General features: G+C 36.7%; 2 protein-coding genes across 2 annotated transcripts; both read right to left on the minus strand.

Moving 5' to 3' along the window:
• Positions 1-530: 530 nt before the first annotated feature.
• LOC121429004 (brain-specific homeobox protein homolog) lies at positions 531-11806 on the minus strand. Its single transcript, XM_041625900.1, has 3 exons — positions 11752-11806; positions 5602-6019; positions 531-1889 (listed from the first exon to the last, which is right to left on the minus strand). Exons 1-3 carry the CDS (start codon positions 11804-11806, stop codon positions 1607-1609), a joined length of 756 nt encoding a protein of 251 aa, XP_041481834.1. The 3' UTR covers positions 531-1606.
• Positions 11807-20893: 9087 nt separating this feature from the next.
• On the minus strand, positions 20894-23761 carry LOC121429005 (uncharacterized protein K02A2.6-like). Its single transcript, XM_041625901.1, has one exon. The coding sequence runs from the start codon at positions 23759-23761 to the stop codon at positions 20894-20896; it is 2868 nt and encodes a 955-aa protein (XP_041481835.1).
• Positions 23762-27190: the final 3429 nt, after the last annotated feature.

Genomic DNA, 27190 nt, shown 5'->3' on the forward strand with positions numbered 1-27190 from the left:
AGCACAAAGTTAGGCCATGGTCTAAGTTAAACTTGCCTTTAGAATACGTACCTATGTGTAAGGGAAATATTAGATATGAGTCCCATTTTATGAAAGCATCAGTATTCCAGGTTTATGCCACCTCGTATTTTTGATTGACGTTCAGACTGAGCGTGCATATATGTTGGGTGGCATATCTAAAGAAATCAGTGACTGGTTGATTATGGTTTAAACATCTATTAGCCATAGACACCACCCCGTATTATATGTGCGCCCAGTAACAAAAGGGTTAATGGCGAGAATTGAGCTCTTGTAATGTGGTCAATAAATGCTGCTTGATTTATAGTACAGGTTACAGTGTTCGTCATGTTATCCTAATTAGTCCATACACAATGGTAATATTGTAGGATGTGTATTTACCATTTTTTTAAAAAAAGAATGAATATATTACAAAGATATATAACATAAGGTGTAATTATGGTAAAATATATGGTCATATTAAGAGAAAAAAAGTTGCAAAGAGCACACTTAATGTTAGATTTTAACTCAAGTTGTGTAATTTTGGTTATATATTTGATGCAATTTGCAAGCATGTATAAAGAGCTGCTTGTGCTCAGTATATACTGTACTGCCCTGGTATTTTTTGGTGAAACGACATTTGCTCCTGCGACATTTGCTCCTGCGACATTAGCTCCTGTCTTAATATTTCAAAAGGCATAGGGTTAAAGAAAGGAATGTAATAGAGTTTTTTGTTCAGAATGGTGTAAAGATTAGGGATTGTGTTTATTCATTTTTGGGAGGTTAGGTTTGATGTTTGGCTCAGTGTGCCGATTTTTCATCGGAGCTATTATCGCCGGAGCAAATGTCATGGAACCATTTTACAGTTGAGTTATGAATCCAAGGTATTAATACGCAAAAGTTACAAGGCTGCTACAAATGAGGTGTGTAAAAAAAAAAAGTATTGTGACCATTGCGTTTGAAATGTACAAAATCAAAGAGTGAAATATATTCTGTTCATTGATTAAAAAATTATTATGATAAAAATAATTATATGTCCTGTTGTTTTGTGCATTTTAATATATTGTCCTGACAAACTGCCACTTGGTCTATACCCGATTGGTCTAATTTCTCACCCCCACATAGTCTAATCCTAATTCATCTACAGTACAAACGGTTCCTCCACTAACTTGTTTGGTCTAATTGCCAGTTTGTCTAATTTCCTATTTTACTTTACCCATTTTGTACGATTTCCACTTGATCTGACACCACTTAGTCTTTCTGGGTAGATGACGTGCTTATGACCTAAATTACCATTTGAGAGAGTGGAATTTAGACTGTCTGGCCATTGGACTAATTGGCAATTAGACTAAATGTGTATTAGACCAAGTACAGAGTAAAACACAGAATAAATAGTACAGTAGTATGAAAAAGTACATTGCTCAAAGGCCTTGAGTTCACTCCTGATTTGGATTAAATGATGATTTTCATTCTACTTTCACTCATGATAGTGACAATTACTCCCAGAAATTCAACAGCGGACACGTCAGTTCTTATAACTGGAAAAAAAACATCAAGCAATATTGGATAAAACTATCCTCTTCGAAATCAGTCTAACTTTATCATGAAGTCAAGAGCAAACTTCCTCTTCATCTGCCAAAGGAAAGCTTTCAGTTGAGCTTTCTTGAAATGTTGACAACAGTCCATCCTCTGCTGAGATATTCTCCTCTCCTAATTGGCTGCTGCCCGGCGACGACGACGATGACGTCAAGTTCGTTGGACCAATCAGATCAGTGCCTACCACATCGCGAACGTGTTTGCGCATGCGGCCAGGGCAGCCGTCCTCGTTGCAAAAGTGATGACGTAATTCCTCCATCCTCTCCGCTGGTCCCGTCTGTCGCTTCCATTTTGTTCTGAAAGAGATGATAAGAGAGAGAGAAGGTGAGAGAGTCAGAGAGAACAATAAATCTTCCGGATTGTATCCCGGATTTCTAGAGCCTATCTCGGTTATTTCTACCATCGCCTATAATAACCGGACTGAATTAGCACCCTGTCTCCCACCAAAAATGATTTTGTGAATTGCACGGCGGGCTTACAAGTAGCAGTCATTCGACTTGTGTCACAGCGCAGGCATTCATAATTATTTTCTCCCCTGCAAAGCAGATCGAGACTATATGCGCCGCTTTTTTTCGACAAACGGCGGCGTCGTCAACATTGAAATCCTACGGTTAAGTCGGGGGTAGTTTTTGAAATGTCACTATATGGATCTAGGTCATTAAACTTGGACATTAAGGTAATCAAGTATCACTAATCATCCTGCCTGCGTGAGTTTCAGGTCACATGACCAATGTCAAAGGTAATTTAGGGTCATTAACCGTGTTGGGGTTATTTGTTGAAATGCCATAATAACTTTGATCGAGCTCGTGAATGGTAAACATAATTAGACAATCAAGTATCACTCACTGTCTTGAAGTTGCATGAGTCTTTGGTTAGGGTCAAAGAACCTAGCATTTTATCATGGAGCTGTTCGTGATTTTATTGTCATGAATGTTTTGGGGGTGAATAATTATTCATCTTAATTTTTTTTCAAAGTTATGCACAGCTGTAATGCAGAAGTCTGCCAATGGCATTCCACTTGTTTTTCATTGATTAGTCACAAAATAATACTTTCCATTTGTTTTCTTTTACTCAATTTTGTATCGCCTATCATTTCCTCCCAACTTGACCTTTTCTTCAGAATTTGAGAAATCTATCTTCCTTTATTGCGAAACGACAAACGATGAAAGCAGCTGCTTTGTGTAACATTGGTCAGAACATCTATCCGTCAAATTGAGCGCTATAAACGTCCAACTTTAATCCATCAACTTCTTAATGTTAGCACATTAGATCGAAGGAGAGAAGATGAGAGATGTTCATAAATACTAATAGCTTCTCTGGTGCCGGGCTAGTTTCACGGTCACAATTCACTCAGCGCGCGTGTCCCCCTCACCCCAGAGAGTACGTGTCAAAAGCCGTGCTGGGGGAGGTCGGAAAATAAAGGTGTCGAGAAAAAGAAGAAAAGGGGGGCATAACATTGAGGGGCGGGAACAGAAAGTGAAGACATTTTGATACGAAACCTACTCTAACTAACTTTTGAAGGAATTATGCGAGAGGGGTCCAAATTGAAACAAAAATGTCATCGAGTCTATTTTTGAAATTATTGAGTTGACGTGTGCACTGCAGAAAGAAAATCATATTATCTCAAGAATCTAAATATATACATATAGTCCTACATCTATGATGTATTATTGTTATCTGAATTGTTATGTATTATTCGTGTTGTTTTGTGTTTCATTTTCCGAATGAAGAAAAAGAAAAAGAAGTATAGATTGTCATGAGATATCTGCATTTCGTCAACAGGATATAAATAAATCACTGACAAGGTAGCACAAGGCGTTGCAGATGAAGATATAATTAATTTAGATATTTTTCCAGTGATTTATTTTGATGAAATATCCATCCATTCACCCCCCCCCCCGTAAAATTATGTGTGAAGCAAAATACTTAATCTATACACATTTACAATGCACAAAAACCCATACGTTCATTTTCTACTTGAACTTAATATTCACTGGCTTAGCTCACTCAACTGAACATTACTCTCCACTTGTCTGGGGGGGAGACCATTTAAATGGCAACCATTTAATTTGTTTATTTGAGAGGCAATTAGCATTGGAAAGGGTGTGTGGTAGGATAAAAATGAGGGGGTTTAGGATTTATTGCGGCATTGAATTGTCTGAATTGACCGAATATCGACAGTTTAATTCCCCGAGTGACGGTTCGTATTATCATGCTCCGAGATACTGCTGATTTATATACTGTTTATGAACGTGCAAAATATGGACCAGAATCAAGGCTCCGAAAATGATGTGAACGCCCTTTTTCTCTTTTTTTCATCCTTTAATTTATTCATTCAGTCAGTCATTCCTTATATTTTATATATAATAAAACAGGGTTCTAATCCTCTTTAAAAAAATTAATTCAATGGGAGCTCATTTCCTATCAAAATAATCTATAAAATAAAGCATTAAACATTGCGCATAATGAAATATACATAAATAGTGACTGTGTGACATAAATGGGGAACATCATTTCATAAAAAAAAAGAAAATAATATTACTCATATAGGCCGAGAGGACTGATTATAACCATATTCCATCTGTTTTGCTCCGTCTTCAACAATTCTATATCTAATCAATCACATTAATATGCCTATACTGCATGGTATTTTTTTCAAGCCTTCCTCTTTTCTAAATCATATAATTTTATCGTCTATCAGTTTTGTTTTTGTCTGATTACAATATCATCATTTTCTTCAGTATGTATTCATCATCATCGTCATCATCATCATCGATATCAGTACCATAATTACTACATGTATAATTGTTACCATCATAATGACCACCATCATCATTATCAACATCATTATCTGAATCACTACACTGTAAAAACTGCGGTGTTAAAATTGACACCAATTGGTGTTAATAAAGGACCACACCCTGAGGTGTTACAATTACACCCTAGAGATTAAACATAACACTTAAGAGTGTAAATGTTACAGCAAAAGTTGTTGTAATAACACCTATAGATGTAAAACTAACACCACCAATTTAACACCGATGTAAAATAACTGGTGTGGTCCTCTATGTACACCGCTTAACACCACAGTTTTGCTGTGTATCACCAAAGCCCTTAACATCACCACCACTATCTTTATTGATATCATAATCACAGTCATTGGAATCATCATGATTGTTATCGCCGTCGTCATACTGTATTCACTGGCTCACCGTCATTATCATAAACATTTAAAAATCATTAACTTAAAATAAATCATATTTACTGATTATAAAAGTGTCTTGATATATACACGACTTGCCATAATTATTACGACCATATGTGACTTTTAAAGACTAAGATTTTTTTTTAAACCAAGCAGGTTATTTTGACTCCGGCATCTCTCGTAAGTTTCGTCAACCACCTAGCCTATACATGCGGGCACTATCACCATCATCATCATCATTATCATCACCATCATCATCATCACCATCATCATCATCACCATCATCATCATCACCATCATCATCATTATCATCATCATCATCACCATCATCATCATAATCATTATCACCACTGTGGATCATCATTATCCGCAGCAGAAAGTCAAACCGTCACCATCATCATCATCATTCCACCATCACTGATATTACCACGGTTTTCACCATTGTCTTCATCAGCATCATATATCGCTTTCGTATCCATCATGATCAGATTATCCAAATCACCATCATTGCCAACTGCCCAAAATACATGACATGTACGACCAACATCACATTCCACCAAGAACGGCTCACCTGGTAAGGATGCTAAATTCTTGATATTTTTCCGCGAACAAGGAATTGGGTATGATTTTGTTGGGTTTTTTAATCATGATGCCCCCCCGGCCCCATCCTCCTCCTCCCCCTCCAGCCCGCCCCAGTCGGGCCCTCCTCATCTTATTCATTCTTGGCTTCATTTCATTTCCTTATCTAAGTTTCTTTTGAACCATCATCCATAATTATTCATCCTTCTTCTTAATCATCTTACCTTCTATTTTGATACCACGTCTTAATCTGAGTTTCATTCAAGCCCAATCGATCGGCCAACATGCCCCTCTCCGCTACGCTCAAATATTTCTGGCACCGAAATTTCCTCTCCATGGCCGCCAGCTGCCCTGGCGTGAACGTCGTTCGTCGTCGCCTCGGTCTTCGCGGCTTGATCGGAAGAGTCGCGGGTAAATGAGCCTCAGCAGCGGACGAGGGGCGGCATCCATCGGAGAGATTCTGGCTATCTAGCGGTCTGTTATTGGGGTGAAGTTTCGCTGGTGGTACGCTGGTTGCGGAGTTGTGTTTGAGTAGATGAAGATGAGGAGTGGGCGTGGCAGGGGCGTGGTGGTGGAGTGGTATAGTAGGGGATTGGATCAGAGTTGGATACAAGATGTTGACTGCAAGATTTGCACCGATTCCTGAAAAAGAAGAGTTAACTACATGATTTGAATAATAACAAATTAAGGCGTTAATTCCAAACTTGACTGGTGGTCATCCGTCTTGGGAAGGTCTAGGCCCCATATTATGAAAGCTGATTTTAGCTTTACAATATTGTCGTTTAGCAAGAGGGTTACTTATATATTTCATATCATGTAAATTAATTTTCATATTCATTTATCATATCGATTTGCCCCCAATAATTTTTACATATTGTGAAATTCATAATATCAACGCAAATATATTTTAACAAAGCAGTAGAAAGCACTATAAAACTTGGCCTGAAGATACCATCAACATAATAATACAATAACCTAGGCAATTGTTCTGCCCGCAAAATTTTGAATAATAATTTTTGACTATTTTCTCATGCCCCCCCCCCCCCCCCCATTCCGGCTGAACGATCGACGCCCCTGTCTACAATAACTTCGTAAAATTTTGCTCTCCTTTTTAAAACAGATATTTGTCGAAAACACGATTGATCTTTATTTTGTACCACAGATTCAGAATTTTCGTTTATCACAAATATTACGTTTGGTATTTATCCTGAATAAACTTGCAATTTAATCATAAAAAACACCCTGAAAATGGTAAAGCTGCTTGTATAAATGCAAATTTTCAAGCTCCATGCATCTACCAAAGTCTTGAAGTTAAGCATGTTTAGGAATATTATGTTCTTTTCATTTTTTTTCTTTCTTTTTTTCAAAATGAATGTGCTCCCCATATTATGATACACTCTTCAAAATTTTGGGCAACATACTGTCCACACAACAATAATTTGGTTAAAACTTCATCCAAATCTTGGTAGTTTTAAACCAATTGGGTGAAACTACACAGTATTGGTTGAAAACTTCCCAGAGCTAGAGTTGGATAAAAAAATTAAACAAATTGTTTGTGTTGACAGTGTGTTGCCCAACTATTGAGAGTGTACTGTTGTAAGAACATTTAGCATAAAACATGATAATATAATCCGGTAGCCCTTCTTGTTCTGAATTCGTTATAAGGTTAGGTTTCAGGAGAAGTTTTGTCAGTACTTTTCACAGATTAATTTGTTCTCAGCCAATCAGAAAGGAGAATGTCCAGTAGCTTATAACAGTTATCGGTAAAGAACCACTGGCAAATCTCATCGTGAAATGCTAGAGGGTACAGAAGTTGAATGATAAATGGTAGACACAACAATAATTGCTTATATGGCAGCTACGGCTTCAAAATAGCCGACAATCTTCCCCGCAAACATCACTTATAAAAGACAAAAGAAATAAATTGTATGTGCACTCTAAAAAATATTGCGTAATTATGTGTCCAACAAACATCGGGCATTTCTTTGGGGCATTTTTTCATTATTTAGTGTGATGAAAATTTTGCCCATTCTACAGTAATTGCTGCCTTTTTTTACCTTACGGAACAATTATGCTTCCCGCATTAGGTAAAATACTGCCCAAAATTTGTTGGACACATAATTACCCTCGTGGTGGTAAAAATGTTGCCCAATTTTTTTACAGTGTGTGTCCGGACAGATTGTGTGTATCACCTTGTGTGATAACGAGCGAAGTTTCGTTATTTTCTAGTACAAAGTGTTAGACAATAACATTGAAAATAACATTGACAATAACAAAGTGTTGACAATAACATTGAAAACAAACATAAGAAGTTAGCACCTATTGAATTCATATTTTTCGTGTAATCCAAAGACAAAAAAGAGAAGGCTTCAAAATTGTTAAGTGTCTAGACACCCCCCTAACCTATAGCTTTAATAAACGTTCTGGCCTGATCGAAAAGGGGCATATTAAGGAATGTTTGCAGTAACCCATGAAGGTGATTCATATTTCAACAATTGAATAATGCGAGCGCGAAGCGCCAGCTGAATAATTTTGACATTTCGACCTAGATATGATAATTCTTAGCACTTTTTGTAATCATGAAAGCAAGCAATAGGTATGTAAGTAAATAATTGGGATTTTAGACCTAAAAACGGAACACTCTATTTATGTTTTGTAAATCATGAATATGATGGGGATTGGGTATCTTCCTACATTGATAATGCGAACAATTCTAACTTTCATTCGAATTCACGAAACAAAAATGTTTGGCAAGGGGGAAACAAGCCTGATGGAACTAAATCAAATATTCAAACTTACTATGAATTGACATTTTATTTGAGATTATGTATGGAACAATCAGATTTATCCAGTAAGATGATATAAAAGAACTGATTTTCCTTTCCATTATTTTGTCAAATAGAGGGCTCAAACAACTTACATTGAAAGAAGGCTTTCATCACATTTTTAAAAATGTGATCTTTACTAAATTTTATGTCACTCTTCATATTTCTGACATATTTCTATATACCATAAGACTATATGGTCACACAAAGACTGACGTTTCTAAGTTAATGTGTAAGCCTAATGTATTTTATCAGTGTGCATTTAGACTTTGAAAAGTTTAATGCAGAAATCGAGAAAAAGAACCTTGAGAGAAAAAAAAACTTTCATCCGGGAACCTTCTCGTCATCACCACCATCAATTATTTTGATCAAATGCAAAAAGTCATGATTTTTAAGGATAAGGTGACTGATTAATCGCCTTTGAAAGGCAAGTTTAAATACATTCAATGTTTGCGTTTTGCTCTCGCTTGGTCGCAAATGCTGTCTGGGGAATGTTTACTTGTTAAAAACAGAGCATGTATGTGATTATAAGACGGCCGTTAATTGAGCGTATCGATGGCGTTGAGATTGGCCGAAACGTCTCCTACCTGCGTGCCTGACATCCCCGCTACATCACTTAGCGGCTCCTAATTCGATAAAACCCAAAGACAGTGTGACAGAGTCGTTATTAATAACTCCTACCACACGCGAGCAAGGAAAAATATTTAAACTAAGCCATATAAACAGAGCTTTAGTATTACAAAGAAAATATACTTCACTTTTTAGATGTAAGTGTTTTCAAATGGATGACATTTATGAAATAGGCCAAATTCAATTTCGTTATGATCTACCTCTTCCAGCTTCGCCCCAGAACAACTGACTGATATAGAGATATATAACACGAATTCGTTTGAAAGAAAGACACTGTCTCTTTATTTCTCTGACCTAATTTTTTTTATAGCAATTGCAATGTTCCTGATTTGGTCTGAACTTTTGTCGTATCGATCTCAAATCTTTTATGGATTAAGTTGGAAGAGAATTTGAAAGAAAGAGAATAGAGTTTAACTTCAAGATTTTAAATCAGGGTTGACAACTAAACCCGATTAACCAAGCAAGGAGAGATCTGAGGAGAAATGAAATAAAAAGAATACAGAATGGACAAAAGTTACACTTGGGGTAAGGATAGGATAGGATTCTAAATGGACTGAAGGAGAGAGATGGGGAGAAGAAGGATAAAACAGAGAGAGAGGGGGGGGGGGATTGCAGAAAAGGGGATGGAGAAAAGACAATTAAAAAAAATCGCAAGAAAAATAAAAAAGAAATTAGATAAATAGATTGAAACATAAGATTGATTGATTCATTGATTGGTTGATTGATTGGTTGATTGATTGATTCATTGATTTAAAGATAGATAGATAGATAGATAGATATAGACAGACAGATGGATGGATGGATAGATGGGCGGGAGGGAGGGACATACATAGACAGCAACACATGTATCAAAGTTATTCAGAATGATAATAAACTAATACTTCAAATGCATTTCAATGTACAATTTTGTTTTAAACTATGTAAGATTGATAAGTCGTCTTAAATCGAATACGTGGAGATCTACCAGATAATTTAATAAAATTCCAGTGCAAAATGAGAATCTCAAATCCTCACAAACTACCCCTTCCAGGATAAAATTTTCTCGATTATTTCAAACTCGAGCTGACAGTAATACGATTAATAATGATTGAGCTTCGCACTATTAATCCTGAAGAGTAAACACTCGGAATCGAATGGCATGATTAAACAGAAATATTTAATCTTGTGTTCGGTCACGTGACTGAAAATTATAAGGCACCAAGAAGAGGCTCAATATGTCTTCCTCAGTATTGTAGTTACACAAACGAAACCGACTCCAACACGGTCATTGGAAATATGGTAATATCTGAGAATGGTCTACCTGAGCTATTGATCTGTGTTTGTTGTTCTGGGGGTGTTTCATAAAGCTGTTCGTAAGATACGAATGATTTTACGCACGACTGGTGATCGTTTCTTGTGCTAAATGATATCCTTGCATAATTGATATATGACCCAAGAACATGTTCCAGTATTGCGTAAAGTTGTGCGTAACTTTACAAACAGCTTTATGAAACACCCACCTGGTATTGCCAAAAGAACTTAATTTTAAAATTCGGCTATTTTCTACTTTTGAAAATAGGCCTAGTATGGTCGCTTAAATAATGATGCTCTTTATCCGATAACGACTGTAAGGTTTGGTATTGTTTCGAAGTTTAGAATGGTAAACTGCTGCTCAAACATGACTTTGTTATTGTGTTTTTTTTCGTTGTCTTTGTTTTCGTGAGTAAGGCCTATTATATATATAGCACTTAATTGATTTAACATGATTTGAGGACACCTAACTTTGTAAATTCATATTATACGCCTATGTTTGATTATCAAACCACAATAACACTAGGTAAATTCACCAAAGTAAAACACAGAAATGTCAATAAAATACTTATAATGTTATGAGTTTTCCCAAGTGACAGACATTGGAAACCAGTAAAATCGTCGAAAACACTGGATGCTTCTCCTTATTCAAAACTCTACCATTTATTGACATTTTAAACTGAAAACAAGTGTGTCAAAATTAAAGTCCTTGTAGCTCAAAATATCATCGAAAAATTATGAATATGAATATATAGCACCATTTCTTGTAAGATGTCAAAAAATTCATAGTATTCAATCATTTTGAATTGAAAGGTAATTTTGCAATCAATAAAGGATAATTAAAAAGACGAGTTTGATTTTTATGTATAAATGACATGATATGAAATGTGCAAATTTGCCATCCCCCTATACATGTATTTTTCTTCAATCAAATTCATAACATGAAAATTCAGCAGTCAAATTTACATCAACATTAAGTTTTACCTCAACAAAACTGATTGTACTCGCACCAAATAAGTGTTATATAGCAGAGACGTAACGGGGCAAAATTGTTGAGACATTAATGCTGTAATGAATTGATCAAGGAATTACCTGTCTTTCAACTGACACCATAATGAACATTCTCCACCCCCGTCATGCCCGCCTCTCTCTCTCTCTCTCCTTCTTATCAACTTACATTTCCTTTCTCTTTATGAATGATAAAAAACATAAAGTTGGAATTTTGTGGCTAAGCAATCGTTTTCCTTACATCGGTATACGCAAATAGACCACTCATGGAAACAGATTTCTGTTGAAAGAGTAAAGGGAAAGAAAGGGAGAGAGGGGAAGAGGTGGGGGGAGGGCAAGGGAGAGGAGGCGACGCCTGTAAATATCGACTCAGCCCTTTATTTTCTAAATGTTGTTTAGGGGACCACCTGGGATTTTAAGGTACATGGACAGGCAAATGGGTGAACTGTCTTTCTAAAGTAAAGGCATCTCTCTCTCTCTTTGACTTTCCAGTTGTACATTGAACAAATTCTGTCTTAATTTACCCGAAATTAATAAATAATAACTATTCTAACTTTATGGACAGCATTGTTTAAAAACATCTCATTGTGATGAAGGAAACAACAATTTGTTTGATTTTACCTGAGGTTGGGTGGTAGCCCGTGAAGGCTTTCATCATAGCGGTATAACGGCTCATGTTTGTCGGACAACCTACGGCCCCGGCAGCGGGGTGACGAAATGCCGAAAAATTCTCACTCAAGATATCACAGATTAAAAACGATTTTCTCTTCGCCTCCATGCTTGATGTCTAATTACAAACGAAAGAGGTGATGAATTAAGTTTTTCAAGATGGCCAAATCAAGACGATCTTCTCAACGACTGGATACGTCATCAATGTCAATGTCAACTTTTTGAAAAGGTGTGATACAAGTTTCAAGAAGAGTTTATTTAACGCTAGTGATGAAATGAATGGCACAATCTATTGTAGTATATTCTGGTATCATCGTGTTCATGAATGATTGTTCGAATATTCACTCTGTCTCAATATGCTTACCGTCGTCAGCAATTGGAATATACATTGGCTACCGCGAAACAAAGTCCCCGTGATATCGGACCTGTTAAACACACGAGCCATGAGCTGAAAGAGACATCCGCAAAGTCACAATCGCTGTCAAGTTGTATTCAATGCTGACGTTTACTAAAAAAAACAACTGAACTAACAGAAATAGCGAGATTTACAAAGCAATGCACTGTCTAATAGAAAAGTGTCACTCCCCTTGTCCATCGCTTAATGCAAGGGAAATTATAGCATCTATGAAAGTCGATCAACAGTGCTGAAGCACTGACCGTCCTGTCATTGATGAAGATTCGTTGACGCTCCAGTGATAAAACTTTTCCAACCTCGCTCCTCAGGTATCTACAAGAATGCTGACCAGGGTAACGTCCTAGCCCAAAGTCTAGTGATGATGTGGGCGTCGATCTGAACGTTCGGTCACCTCGAATACGACCTCGACAGCCATACGAGCTGCTAGCAGCTAGATGGCAAGGTGACGCCCGTATAACTAAGAAACAAAGTCAAAAGTTTGCACTGGCAACCGGCGATGACTAAACATCATAAGTTAGGAGATACAAATTCTGAAAACTCTCGACTCTTATATCTTTTAAATCGTTTTCATAAAATTCACAGTCGTTATATCATAATTTTTAATACCGAGGCGTGATAAAGTGTGGATCCCAGTTTTGCACGAGCCCGCAAAACAGTAACTAGCAGACGACATCCGACAGTCCTCGAAGTCAAGTCAATGAACGACCGACTGTGACGCCCAGTGATCGCGAACACCTCGGCGCGCGAAAGACACACCACTTCATCAATTTCTTGTCATTTTCCCCCCCACAAAACAGGGAGACCCTCTGTGTCCAAGTATGCTGCAGTCACGTCAATGTACCCGAATACAAATCGACCGATCGCGTGTCATTCGAAATTAAACGTAATAGCTCTGATCGGCCTCAGTTCGATTTTCTTTCTTGTGACTGCATCATTTAGTCAGGAGGTCTCATACATCTCGACACGTGACCTTGGCGAATGTAAGTGAAGCCGATGTATACACTGCTTCTTATCCGTCACCAGACTTCTCCCTTTTCAACTTTCCCTTTATTCTTTACCCTTCTTCCTCACCTTTTACGCTGGTCGATTATCACAATTTGCTGATAAAAATTAGAAACCTGACCTTGCAGTTAACTGGATCTTGTCACGTCGCCACCCAACTATAACTTTCAATCCTGCCATTTATGGACAAATTATAACATATCGTATGATTTTCACAGCCTATTATTGCCATATTGATAGATTAATAGACCTTCTCTTGCAAGTACAAAACGGACTACTTAAAAGATTAATTTTCCTTTTCCAGCTATTTATCTATTCTTCTTCTTCTTCCTCCTCTTTTCCCTATACTTCTTCTTCTCCTCCTCCTTCTTTTTCTTCTTCTCTACTTCTACTTCTTCTTCTTCTCCACTACCATTTTAAAATCATAAATTGATCAAAAGATCGTAGTTGTAAGAGCTGCGTATACACAACTCAGTTCAGGCACTTATTTCAATCCTTACATTTTGAAGGGTTTAGACAAGAAATATGAATGTTTCAAGGCTAATAGAAAGTTTACGACAGATTGTAATCGACTTCGTTCATGATTCTTTTTTTATTTCGCCTTATTATCTGGACTCAAAAAAGTTTTTAAGACCAAGCCAACAAAAAGGAAAAGATTGAGAAAAATGAAAGTAAAGTCAAGGAAAAGTGATGATGTGATATGATTTTCTGAATGATACGTAAAAAGTCTATCTCAAAATCAGAAATTCATTTTAAAAAGACCACAGTTTTCGCTCTCTCGCTTCGCTTGCATTAGACAGTTTGACTCATCATTGTTCCTTTTTTTATGATCCCGTTTCTCATGCATACCACTTTGGTTCTTTTTCTACCACATCAAATCAAGTGCACCCTTTTCGTGTACTCAAAAGAGCGCACACACTTCATAAACGCAGGCACGACCGTTCTATCATCTTTTTTCATGTTCAACTCTCACGTCGATTATGAGAACTTCATAAGACGCAGTAACTCTTCCAAATCTTCTTCATTTTCTTCATCCCACTGTCTCCGTTGGTTTTCTTATTGCCGATTTGTCACCCTTTACGGGGCTCGGTGTCAAGAAGTTTATCGCCAGGGTCACGCCGGCACTTAGCAGACAAGCCCCGGCTGACAATGGCCGAGGCTACAGCGGTGAAATATTACATCGGTTCGCCCGTTTTTCTCCGCGAAGATATCTGCTTTTATCATGCTCTTTTTCGTATCTTATTACATATCATATTTGCCAAAAATGAATCATTTCCATTCAATGGTAATTTTGTTTTTTCATGATTCTTGTTCATTTCTCATAAAGACTCAAGTGCTTGTATATGAGCATGACAATGTATTTAGTAAAATTTGTATAAAGTTTACTTCTTATGTTAAAAAACCTCTTTAAAAACCATTGAAGAAAAGAGGCGAGAAACAGGGGCGGTGAAACGTATGTTCGTGGGGGGGGGGCAAAGCCAAAAAGGGCACTTATATGTCAAAGTTGGTATTTTGGTGCAAACGCATATTTTCTCCATGAGATTATTATCTGATTGTGATTTCTGATTGCGAGTGCGATTCGCGAGCTCAAACTTTTGGATATTTCATGTAATAAAATTAAATACCCCGAGCAGTTTTTGTTATCATGAAAAAAGATGTGTATCTAACTAAAGAATTGACGAGAGTGCGAAGCGTGAGCTGAAATTTTTAATATACTGACAAGAAAAGGAAACTGATAAATGGAATATATATCTAACCATTTTTTTATTAACCAAGAGTTGTTCTGTCATCGTGTAAATCATTTTCATTTTTTTTGTGATCCCTAATGATTTTCTCTCATTTCGATGCTGAATTGTAAAATGAATTAATGATAAATTACATAAATAATTAATGAATAAATAAATAAATAAATTAATTAATTGATTAATTAATTAATAGGTTAATTTATCAATAGGGCGAATCAATTAATCAATCGATAAACCCACCACCAACCAGCTTTCAATTACTGAATAGACAAAAAAAAAATACCCAATTTACTATTAGGGAGGAGAAGGAGCGCAATATTATAGAAGAAGAGTGGTGTCTACGCCCCATAACTTCGATGGATTGGCACCCGATCACTAATGAGGTGCAACCAAGGTCCTCTTCCACCAATCAAATGAAACGTTTAAAGGCCTTTCTATCTCCAATAACTCATCGACGGTGGCGACCGTGTGACGTCTCATTCAATCCGTCTTGATGCAGAGAGTGATGAATTTTACGATCCCGTGATCGAAGCCCTTGAGCCTCATGGGACGGTCCCCAGGAGCGACTTGTCGTCACAGGCGTGTAGATACAGATAAGAGATTTGGGCCATGCTCCCCCATAAAACAAGAATAATCATGACCACGAAAAAGGGGGAAAGAAAGGGAAAAGATGAAATATGATATCATTTTCTGAATAGTAGCCAAAATCTATTACATAACTAGATTATTGTATTAAAGATGTCAAAATTATTGCTCACTCCCTTCGCTCGCTCGCAGCTTTTGGACCCCCCCCCCATACGTCATGTCTAACTCTCTCAAAACTTTGGCTCACGACACCACTTCTTGTCGAGACGGGCGTCGTCCAAAGATGAGTGAGATAGAAAGTGTCCAGAATTTTGAAAGAAAAACAAGAAGAAAATTATGTTAAACTCATAAATTTCAATTTTTATCTTTTTTTCATGTAACGTTCAAGCGATCGAAAGCTGCTAATACACTGTAAAAAACGAAGTGCTAATTTAGCACTTACAGTGCTTGTATAGTGACTGCACTACGTGTGATGATTTTTAGTTTAAATTTAAACTAGAAAATCAGCACTCGTAGTGCAATCACTATACAAGCACTGTAAGTGCTAAATTAGCACTTCATTTTTTTACAGTGTACCAAAGGACTATTTAAAAACACTTATAGTTGTTATTTGGAGAATAATTCAATAAAATTTGGGTTTTTCTCACTGCGTCGCAGTAAGGATAAAAGAAAACAGTGAAAATGCCCGTAAAAAAAAAGAACAAGGTCTTGTCGAAAATGATGAACCTGGGTAGCAGTTTCCCCCTAAGTTTCGGAGCTGACGAAAAATTGCAAAGATGTCGTTCTTTCAGAGTCCAGAACGAAACTGCCGTTTTATTCACGAATTTTCGACAAAAACTTTTTTCTTGGTTGCTCATTGTCATGAAGGGCATTTTGGCATTAAACTGTCAATGTTCTTCAGAGCGTTCTGCGTCGATCGCGATGCAAATAACCACTATTAGTAGCGAGTTTTCGCAGTCGCGATGGGGACGGATTCTACAACATACAAAGTATATTGAAATGCACGTCAAATCACAATTAACGGCTGAGAGGTCCTTGTCGAAACTTTTTGAACCGGGGCAGCTGATCGTCGTAATATTCTGAGTTGACGGAAGATTGCAAATATATAGTTTTTCGAGAGTCCAGGGGAGCGTTTCATCAACATATTCATCTAACAAGTTGTCAGATCTGACAACTTTCCTTGATTTTGATTGGCTGCAGCGCAGTCCCTATAGGATAAAACAGTACTTGTCGGATAAACGTTATAAATATGTCGAAATACTATATGAGTTTTGTGCAATTTTCTGTATAATGAATAATTATTTGACTTTTGTGAATAGTGTTTTTTTTTGTAAACATTTTGCAATGTACTATTACTTGTATGATTTTGAACTGAATAACTTTATTAAATACTATTACAAAACAAAAAAATATGTCCTGTATAAACCATAACCATGATGATGCAAGTGTAATTAAGACAGGCCTATGTCCACTGGGGTATACAGATGGTGGTATATATGTCAAAATCTATAGCAAAATTAGATTTCTTGATTAAAAAAAGTGTCATTTTTTTACCATTAATATTCAGGAGTACTACTGCCATTATTATAAAGCTTTTTGGTTTGTAAAGTTACACCATTTTTAATAACTGTGGAGTGTTCCTATTAAAAAAAAAAAAAAAACTTGTGTTTTAGATTTAAGTGACAGCGTTCGTGTGGATCGTGTTCGAATCGAGTTTTTACGATATTTAATGCTTCTCTAGACTTGAGGAGGTACTAATTTGTTGATGGACACCTCACATGTGTTTCAGGCATAGAAAGCGGCATTTAAGTACATGGAAAATTCGAAATTTTGTCTAATGGTTAATGGCCTTTCCAAAATCTGTCTGTTGTGTCTTAAAAATATTTTAGTCAGCGCGCCAACCAACCCCGTCCTATATAAATTTTGATAAAGGCATTTAGATTACCTGGTGATAAATATGAATTAGATCAGAAGTTATATAAATTATAGTACATTTGGGCATAGACTAGGCATAGCTATATATTTAGTTTTTAATCTATTTTGTATTGATCCCTATTATATTCATGCATGGTATTCAATATATGATTATAGATTTATTCAGCTACACTCTTAAAAATGTTGGGCCACATACTGTCCACACAACAATTGGTTAAAACTTTATCCAATTTTGGGTAGTTTTAGACCAATAATGTCTGCTTTGGGTGAAAACTACAATTAAAGCATTGGTTGAAAACTAGACATAGTTGGATAGATTTTTAACCAATTGTTGTGTGGACAGTATGTTGCCCAACATTTTAAGAGTGTATATAGCTAGAAAATGTAATAGATCATGTAGATTAAAATAATATTTATTCACTAACAAAATGTCTCTTGTTGCTGAAACTAAAATCGATGACAATATTTCTTGAGGTTTTCCTTTACAGCAAAATTCTTTACTGAAACAAATAAAAATGATGACAACGTTCGTAATGTCCACGGGGGTCGTTGGGCAGGGTGCATAAACAATTTTTCTCTCTCTTTTTAAATCATTTGTCCTTTCTTTTGGGGTTATTCTATCATCCCTGGTGTATATATAGGAAACCTAAAGCTAAATAAAATAAAATAAAATGAAGCCATTTTTAATATATTTACGAAACAGTCTATTCTTATAACTGTTTTGAAATTATTTTGGTATGTTTTTTTTTTGTTTTTGTATATGATTGTTCCACATTTTCATGAAATATCTGAAATCGCTTAAAGTTTAAACCCCTGATTCATCGGTGATAAAGCCATATTCTTCGTCAGAGAATTACAGCCGTAAAAGTCCGATTTCTGTCATAAATAACGGGCGTGAATAAGATTGATTGATCATAATAAGTAAAAGGCACAAGAAATGGCCGTATTGACCCAAAATCCGGAGTAATTTTGAGAGGTGGAGCGTGAGGAAATCTTGAAAAGGTGTCGGCACTTTACAGGTTCCAGCTTGGGGTATGTTGATTATCCCATTCGGGTCAAAGGTCACCACTAAATTGTTAGATAAATCATGGAAAGTTGTCTCATGAAAAGTACGAAGTGAGAGTCAATGGACAAGTTTCAGACCATTGACTTGGTGGGACGTAATTGCAATAGAAAATAATTCTGTGTAATTTGTACCATGTCGCATATATTTATATCTACCATGTGAGTAAAAATAAAATTGACACTTCACAAATCTCAAATTAATATTTTAAAGGAAAAATTTGTCAAGAAGACATAATTACAATCATTGATATCTTTTTTTGTTTGGGGGGAGTATCTTCTCTCAAAAAATTTGATACAAAGATGTGGTATGTCTCACACTTGGATAATCAGTAGCTACTCTTTGCAATAATGTAAATATTGATTTTCGCCAAAGTAAGGCATGACTGCAATGAATAATCCATCAAAGATGTTAATGATGTCATAATCCTAAAGGGTTGCATACAAAACATATTTTCAATAAAAAATATTTTTAATACACACTTTGTAGTATCAATTTTCATGTTAATTTCATTGAAAAGGGGGATTGCAGATATGTGTACTGCATATAATTATATACTGATTATGACATCATCAATGGCATCTAGATTCATTCATGCAGCCATGCCTTTACTTTGGCGCAAATCGAACTTTACATCACAGTAAAAAAAAAACCTCCTGATTACCCAAGCGTTAACAAACATCACATAGATATGGTATCAAATTATTTGGGGGAAAAATACTCCTTCAGGCCATGTATAATAAAGTTCATGGCATTTTTCCACCTTTTATTTGGGATTTGTGAGGTTTCAAGTTTTTATTTTTATTTTACTCACACGGGATATGGGACTGAGTGTCTAAAAGTGTCTAAAATAATTAGAAGGAGAGGGAGAGAGAGAGAGAGAGGGGGGGGGAGAGCATCAAGTTGATTTTAATGAATAAAGAATAAACAGGCATTGTACATATAATTTCATCAAATCAGATGCAAATTATTAGAAATTTTGATATAATGGTAAAATCTTTAAGTTTTATAGTCATTATCATCTTCATCATCACCACCACCACCACCATCATTACCACCCTCACATCATCATCATCCTTTATATAGTATCATAATAAATCTACATATTTACAATGCCATTTTAGAAGAGAATATATGTGACCGTTCGGAATTTTTCTTTAAGCAGGCCTATAGTTTTGGTTGAAGTCGGAACATTCCATGGAATCTCACGTTCATGAAAAAACAGACCTATGAAACTGTGCCCAAATACGACTCCAAGTCTCCCGATATCTCATCAGTCCCCTATGTATTATCTTTCTGTAAGCACTAAAGCATGTATACTCGGTTTCACGATACAATGTTAGAGCAAGTTCGTAACTTCAAAAACACCTGCATTGACGCCTGGATGGCACCATGATATTATAGGCCCCATATTTTTTCACAGATTAATTATCCAAATGAGAATTCATTTTCAAGATAAGCCTTTGTGTTATAGAGATGTTGTTAAGACATACGACAAAACAAGTCCATGTTTCCCTATATCTTCCTTCTCTTTATCGTTTTCTTCATTTTATTTTCTATTACTTGAAAAGTCACTTGATCGATTGCCCCTGTCCCTCTTCCTGTATCGCGCCGACCCTTATTAAATGTGACTTGTCAGCATGTATACTCATTTTGATTCGTACCTAGTATCTTGCACGGTCTTTCCACGTCGTCTCATAATTGGTTGGAACTTAGGTTATATAAATCAAAAGTCCAGTAGGCAGTTCTTTAAACGTATATACAACAGACATTTATTAGTTGAGATGCAACAACAATGATCACTACTGCGTCATCTTGGTAGCAGCCATAACTTTCTCCATGCAAGTAGTCACGGGTAATAACAAAGTATAGTCTACGCTTGCAGACCTTTATCAGTTATCACCACACCTCCCTTTCTTTAAAAAGGTTTATATACACATATATAATACTTCTTAAACTACAGAGTGACAGGGTGGACTACCTGTACACTTACGACAGTACTAGGGGATTATTCTGCCCCTTAAAGCTGGAGTACTGTCGCTGTCAAATATTTTAACATGCAACATTACAGTTCATATATATTTCATTTTTGCTGTTTGTATGATGCGACAATTCGTTGAACCGGTAGAGACATCTGTTGAGTTGAGTTTTGTGATAGCGATAAATTCAATCCCGTATTGCTGATTAACTATAACATGCAAATTTATATCATGCACATGCAATCATGCAGTTATCATGGGGTTGTATTAGAGTTCAAACCATTTACAGTTTCAAAGTTATTTTTGAACTCATGTGGCTATTTACAAAACGAAACGCGAAAGTTTTTCTGTTTAGTTCGCTTTCCTCTATTTACAAGTTTAAACGATCTGGCGGTTTAACGACTCGTCCGCTTCTGGTTGTTCGGGATGGTGACGAAGATGCGCGAACATCAGATGCTGGTTCCGCTTCTGTGCTGTCATCTAGCTCGAAGTCATCCTGTGTTGGTAATGGAATAGACTTGGCTTGGTGTCTGGGATCTGGCCTGAGGTGACGTCTGTTTCTGCGACGTATCTCGCCTGTGGCTGTTTCGATTTGGTATGATCTGTTATGATTATTGACAGATTTTATGATACCATGTTGTGACCAGGTATTAGTTTTCATGTCTTGGAGTATAACATGATCTCCAGGTTTTAGCTTTGGCAAGTCTTGAGCATGTTTATCGAATCGCTCTTTTTGTTTCACCTTCTGCTCATCCTTTCTTCCCCTCACAGATTTAGTATCAATCTGTTGGTTATTGAGCAAGGTGTCAAGCATGGGAAGGTTTGACCTAATCTGACGATTGTACAGAAGTTCTGCTGGAGATTTTCCGCATGCTATTGGTGAACTTCGATAGACTTGTAAAGCTCTGTGGATATCTTGTCCACTGTGTTGTGACTTCAGTATGAGATTTTTGACAATCTTCACAGCATTTTCTGCGAGGCCATTTGATTGTGGATAATGTGGACTCGATGTGGTATGGTGAAAATCCCATTCTTTTGCAAAGCTTTTGAATTCTTGGCTTGCAAATTGAGGACCATTATCCGACATCAGTTCACATGGTGTACCATGACGAGCAAATATTGCTTTCATGTGATTAATCACGGCCTTGCTTGTAGTTGAAGTCAAAGTACATACTTCAATGAATTGTGAGTAGTAGTCAACGACGACCATATATTCTCTTTTGTTCAAAGTGAATAGATCTACTGCAATTTTTTCCCAAGGACGATTAGGCACTGCATGAGGATTTAGGCTTTCAGCCTGTTGTTTTGGTTTGTACATTAGGCATGAAGTACAATTTTGGACCATTTCAGTGATGTCTGCATTGATTCTTGGCCAATAGATTACTTCCCTAGCACGTTTCTTACATTTCTCAATGCCTAAGTGACCTTCGTGTACTTGGTTTAGTATGTATCGTCTCATGGAAGTTGGAATTACTATTTTAGAACCTTTGAATATGATTCCATCTGCTTCAGAGAGTTCACTTCGAATGTTCCAGTACTGTTTTATTCTAGCTGGACATTGTTGCTTACTTTCTGGCCAACCATTTCTGATGGTGGCTAGCAACTCTTGAAGCTCTACATCTTTTTTTGTCTCTTCAACAATTTCTTGTCTTTTGTTTGATGTTACTGGCATTGCTTGTACTATCATATCTACATAGACTCTGATATCTTCTTCAGTTTCAACATTCAATTCTGCTTTTGGATCTACTGCTCGTGACAGTGTATCGGCAGTGAACATGTACTTTCCAGGTGTATATGACACTTTGAGATCATATCTCTGTACTCTGATTAGTAATCTTTGAATGCGTAGAGGACAATCTGCCAATGACTTAACAAACAATGGGATAAGTGGCTTGTGATCTGTTTCAACTTCTATCTTTTGACCATAGATATATTGATGAAATTTTTCACATCCGTAAGTGATAGCTAAGAGTTCTTTTTCTATCTGAGCGTAACGTGTTTCTGCATCAGTCATAGCTCTTGATGCGTAAGCTATTGGATGCCAATTTTGTTCATGTTGCTGTAGGAGAACTGCTCCTAGTCCATTTTTTGAAGCATCAGCTGATATCTTTGTGGGTTTTGTGCAGTCATAGAAATGAAGCACTGGTTGACTCATTAGAGCTTCTTTCAACTCGCACCATGCTTTTTCTTGTTCATTTTCCCACATCCACTCTACTTTCTTATCAAGCAAAATACGTAGAGGTGCTGACCTTGTTGATAGGTTTGGAATGAATTTTGCTTGGTAGTTTATCATCCCCAAGAACCTTTGTATGTCCTGTTTACAGGTTGGTCTTGCCATGTTTCTGATGGCAGCCACATTTTTAGGATCTGGTCTGACTCCATCTTGGCTGATCAAGTCACCAATGAAAGTCATCTGGTTCACATTGAACTCACACTTGTCTCGATTGAGTTTCAGGTTTGATTTTTGTGCGATGTCTAGAACTTTTCTCAGACGATCATCATGCTCTTCTTGAGTGCTTCCCCATACCACTATGTCATCCATCATGGTATTGACACCAGGTATATCTACGAACAAGTTATGTATTATCTTGTGAAATACTTCAGGAGCACTGCAGATACCAAAAGGTAGTCTCAAGAATCTATACCTTCCGTACGGAGTGATAAATGTACAAAGCTTGGAACTATCTTCATCTAGTTGGATTTGCCAAAAACCACTTGATGCATCTAATTTACTGAAATACTTGGCTCCAGCAAACTGAGAGGTTATTTCAGCTCTAGAAGGCAATTTATAGTGTTCTCGTTTGATTGCTCGATTAAGATCACGTGGATCTAGACAGACTCTGAGTTGACCATTCTTTTTCTTGACTACAACAAGAGAAGACACCCAATCTGTCGGTTCATCAACCTGTTTGATTACATCCATGTTTTCCATCTTATCTAGTTCCTCTTTTAGTTTCTTTTGAAGTGGAAATGGAACTTTGCGACATGCATGTTGAACTGGTTGTGCGTTGTCTTTCAATGTAATGTGATGTTTGCCTGGAAGACATCCTAATCCTACAAATACATTGTCATAATCTTGCACTACAGTTTTGCCTGTTTTTATCTCTGTTTGTTTATCAACATGATAGACGCGTTTTACTAGATACAACTCTTCACTCGTTCTGAGACCTAGCAATGGTTGACGATTTCCAGGAATGATGAAACATTGAACACTGTGTTTAATTCCTTTGTACTCCATTTGGACATAACAACGACCTTTTACTGGAATGTTAGTCTCATAGTAACCTGTTAACTTCACTTTGGCTTTTTGTAGTTTTGGTTTCGGTTTCAATTTGTGATAGATTGTTTCAGGGAGAGTGTTAGCTTGAGCTCCAGTATCTATCTTGAACTCAACTAGCTCATTATTGACTCTCAAATTGACTTTCCACTCTTCCTTTGATTCATGTTCCTGTGAATCAACTGAACAAATCATGAAACCATCTGAATCTACCTTCAAGTGTTGCAATTCATTGACTTTTGCTACTGGGGTACGACAACACTTAGCAAAATGATTTTGCTTACCGCACTTTTTACATGTTTTACCTTGTGCAGGACATTTTTCTTTGGTATGTCTATTACCACATCTTGTACATGTTTTATTGTTAGTACGATCTTGAGGTTTTGTTTGTCTTGTTTGGTTTGACTTTTTACCAGAAGATTTCTTATTCTTGCTGAGAGAATCAACCGGAATTGAGGCATTTTTCCCGGTGGAACTCAACGCTTGGGCCTGCGTTCGAGTTTGTTCAGCAACCCGACAAACTTGCAACGTTTTATCCAATGTGAGATCATCTAGCCTCAACAAATGCTCTCTTAGACCATCATCTAAGATACCACAGATAATTCTGTCCCGTATAAGACTCTCTTTCAACGAAGAAAACTCACACGACTGTGCACGACTTCGCAATTCAGTTGCATACTGATCAACACTCTCATGCTCTAATTGTGATCTTGTGAAAAATCTATGTCTCTCATACGTTAGATTACGTTTTGGCATGCAATATTCCTCAAATTTGTCCAACACTTTCTCAAGCTTCATGCTCTCATCCTCGGCAAATACAAATGTATTATACAATTCCAAGGCAGCATCACCAATTATGTGTAGAAGCATTGATGTTTGTGACTTGTCATCTTTTTCTGACATTCCTGAGGCAACATTGTATAGAGTGAATTTTTGTTTGAATCTTTTCCAATTCTCGGAAATATTTCCCTTTAAGTCAAGTGGAGGAGGTTGACTTAGATTTGTCATTTTGTCTGTTGTTGTCTTTGTTTCTGTGTATCGTTAATGTTAGTAACTTTGTCTTACTTTTTAGTTTAGTAACTTTAACATACCAATATCACTTGTGCATATACTCATGAACAGTATAATAATTAGCAAGTATTTGTATCTTTCCAACAATTATGTTTGCTCAATTATTACTACTCTCATTGAGATAGAATGTTCATGTCCCATAAACGTCACGCTAACTGTCCGTCATACTGTAATTTGGCCAGGCACATTCATGCACTCCAAATCCATACAACGACATAGCCAACTACTATGGACATAACATCACACATACAGCAATGGTCATTCACTGATACACAATACAATAAGCTCTTTGTCTTTCACCATCTCTCTCTCCTCACGAGGGTTAGGGAGAAAATGGAATGAACTGGCCTGATTTCAATGATTCCTCCATCTCAAAGCTCGGTGGGTTACTCAGCATAATAATGCAGGATCTGACACCATGGTTGGAACTTAAGTTATATAAATCAAAAGTCCAGTAGGCAGTTCTTTAAACGTATATACAACAGACATTTATTAGTTGAGATGCAACAACAATGATCACTACTGCGTCATCTTGGTAGCAGCCATAACTTTCTCCATGCAAGTGGTCACGTGTAATAACAAAGTATAGTCTACGCTTGCAGACCTTTATCAGTTATCACCACAATAATCATCATCATTATCCTCACCGTCACCATCATCATAATCATCACAATCATCGTCAGCATCATAATCATCACAATCACCATTAGCATCATTCTCATTATCGTCATTATCATTATAATCATCATCGGGATCATCATCACCATCGTCGTCGTCGTCATAGTCATCATCGTCATCGTTGTCATCATTGTCATGATCACCACCACCACCACCATATTATTGTCATCACAATCCTTTATAAGTTTTTTTTTTCTTTCTTTTTTTTCATTAAGTTTTTATTGATCACAATCCTTTATAAGTTAGTATCATAAATACGCCACAGCTGGGCGTTGTGGCGTGCGCCTGTAATCCAAGCTACTTGGGGAAGTTACAAATTGATGCAGAGGTTCGAGGTTCGAACCCTGGTCACGTCTTTCGGATGGTGACGTTAAAGGTCGGTCTCAGACGTAAATAATCATATCTGATTTAAATTAATCTGATTCCTACACGTCTGACAAAACTTAAGTACACACACACACTAAGAAATCTGAATCTCCATAATGCCATCATAGATAAGTGAAACTTGAACGACCTTTTATAAGGGCTAATATAGCGCCATCACTCGGGTTCTCCTAGCAGTCCATTTCATTTCATTTCGTTTATTTTCCATTTGTTACGTTTACAACTTGTGTTTTTTTTCATATACATCTAGATATACAGATTATAAACAATAAAGTAGATTTCTAAGTAAAAAAATAGTCAAGATAATATCATACAAACATTATTTATTAATGCAGCAATTTAAAGTAACCTTTACAAACAGCAGTAATACAAACCGTAAACTGACAAATAACTTCCTAAATAATACATCAAGTTACCAGCAAAATAAGTCATGAAAATATAAATATATCTATAAATCAATTAAACTGGTCCATTAATTTTTCCAGTTCACTGAAAGAAACTTTCAGTGTATAGATCGAGAGAGACTAGATAAAAAATACATCCCCCCTTTTTTTACGGTATAGCAGCCTGCACTGAAGTGAGGAAAGTAGAATCCCTCTAACAAGAGGCCAGACTATATTGGCAAGGGGTCTCGTATTCCATTATGGAACCAAAAGAAATCCTGCCTGTGTTTTGTGAGCTATTTAGATGGGGTTGTTACTGTAATTATAGTAACATTGTAAAGTGGGGTAGAGCCATATATACAATGATATACAATCAGAAGACTTTGAATATGACACCCATCAGGCGCAGCCCCTGATCAAAATGTACAGGTCGAAAATATGCTAACCTAGCTGTGAACTATGTTCAAATAAGACCTTTTAGGCAAATAACCCCCACCCCCCAAAAAAAAAATTAATAAATAAGAATTCCCAAGTTAGGGCCGGTGAATCACACTACTTTAATTTAGTGATTTCTTATAGATATCAGGAAGCACAGATTTCACAATCATGCAACAACAAGGATATGAAACAAATGATTATTTCGCTCTCTATTTAAGGGTTTACGTTCCTTGAGTGGAATGTGATTTCCTGGTAAGGATTTTTGTTTTGGGGCGAAGGAGGATGACACATAATGAATGACGTCATTGTAAACTTGCCTAATAGCTTGTATAGAAATCTGAATAGTGGAGCCAGAAGTTGTTGAAGTCGTTGATTATATGACCGCTGTGTATCGTAGCTTTCGTGAAGAGCGTTGAATAAAAAGTGCACGAGTCAA

This window comes from Lytechinus variegatus, chromosome 15 (assembly GCF_018143015.1).
Source record: "Lytechinus variegatus isolate NC3 chromosome 15, Lvar_3.0, whole genome shotgun sequence".
NCBI lineage: Eukaryota > Metazoa > Echinodermata > Echinoidea > Temnopleuroida > Toxopneustidae > Lytechinus > Lytechinus variegatus.

Excerpts from the sequence above, each read along its gene's own strand:
- LOC121429004 (XM_041625900.1), bottom strand. The coding sequence starts at position 11,806 with ATGAGCCGTTATACCGCTATGATGAAAGCCTTCACGGGCTACCACCCA. Across the intron at positions 6,020-11,751 it reads GGGCTACCACCCAACCTCAG|GAATCGGTGCAAATCTTGCA; the intron begins GTAAAATCAAAC and ends CTTCTTTTTCAG. Across the intron at positions 1,890-5,601 it reads ACGTGGTATCAAAATAGAAG|AACAAAATGGAAGCGACAGA; the intron begins GTAAGATGATTA and ends CATCTCTTTCAG.
- LOC121429005 (XM_041625901.1), bottom strand. The coding sequence starts at position 23,761 with ATGGAGTACAAAGGAATTAAACACAGTGTTCAATGTTTCATCATTCCT.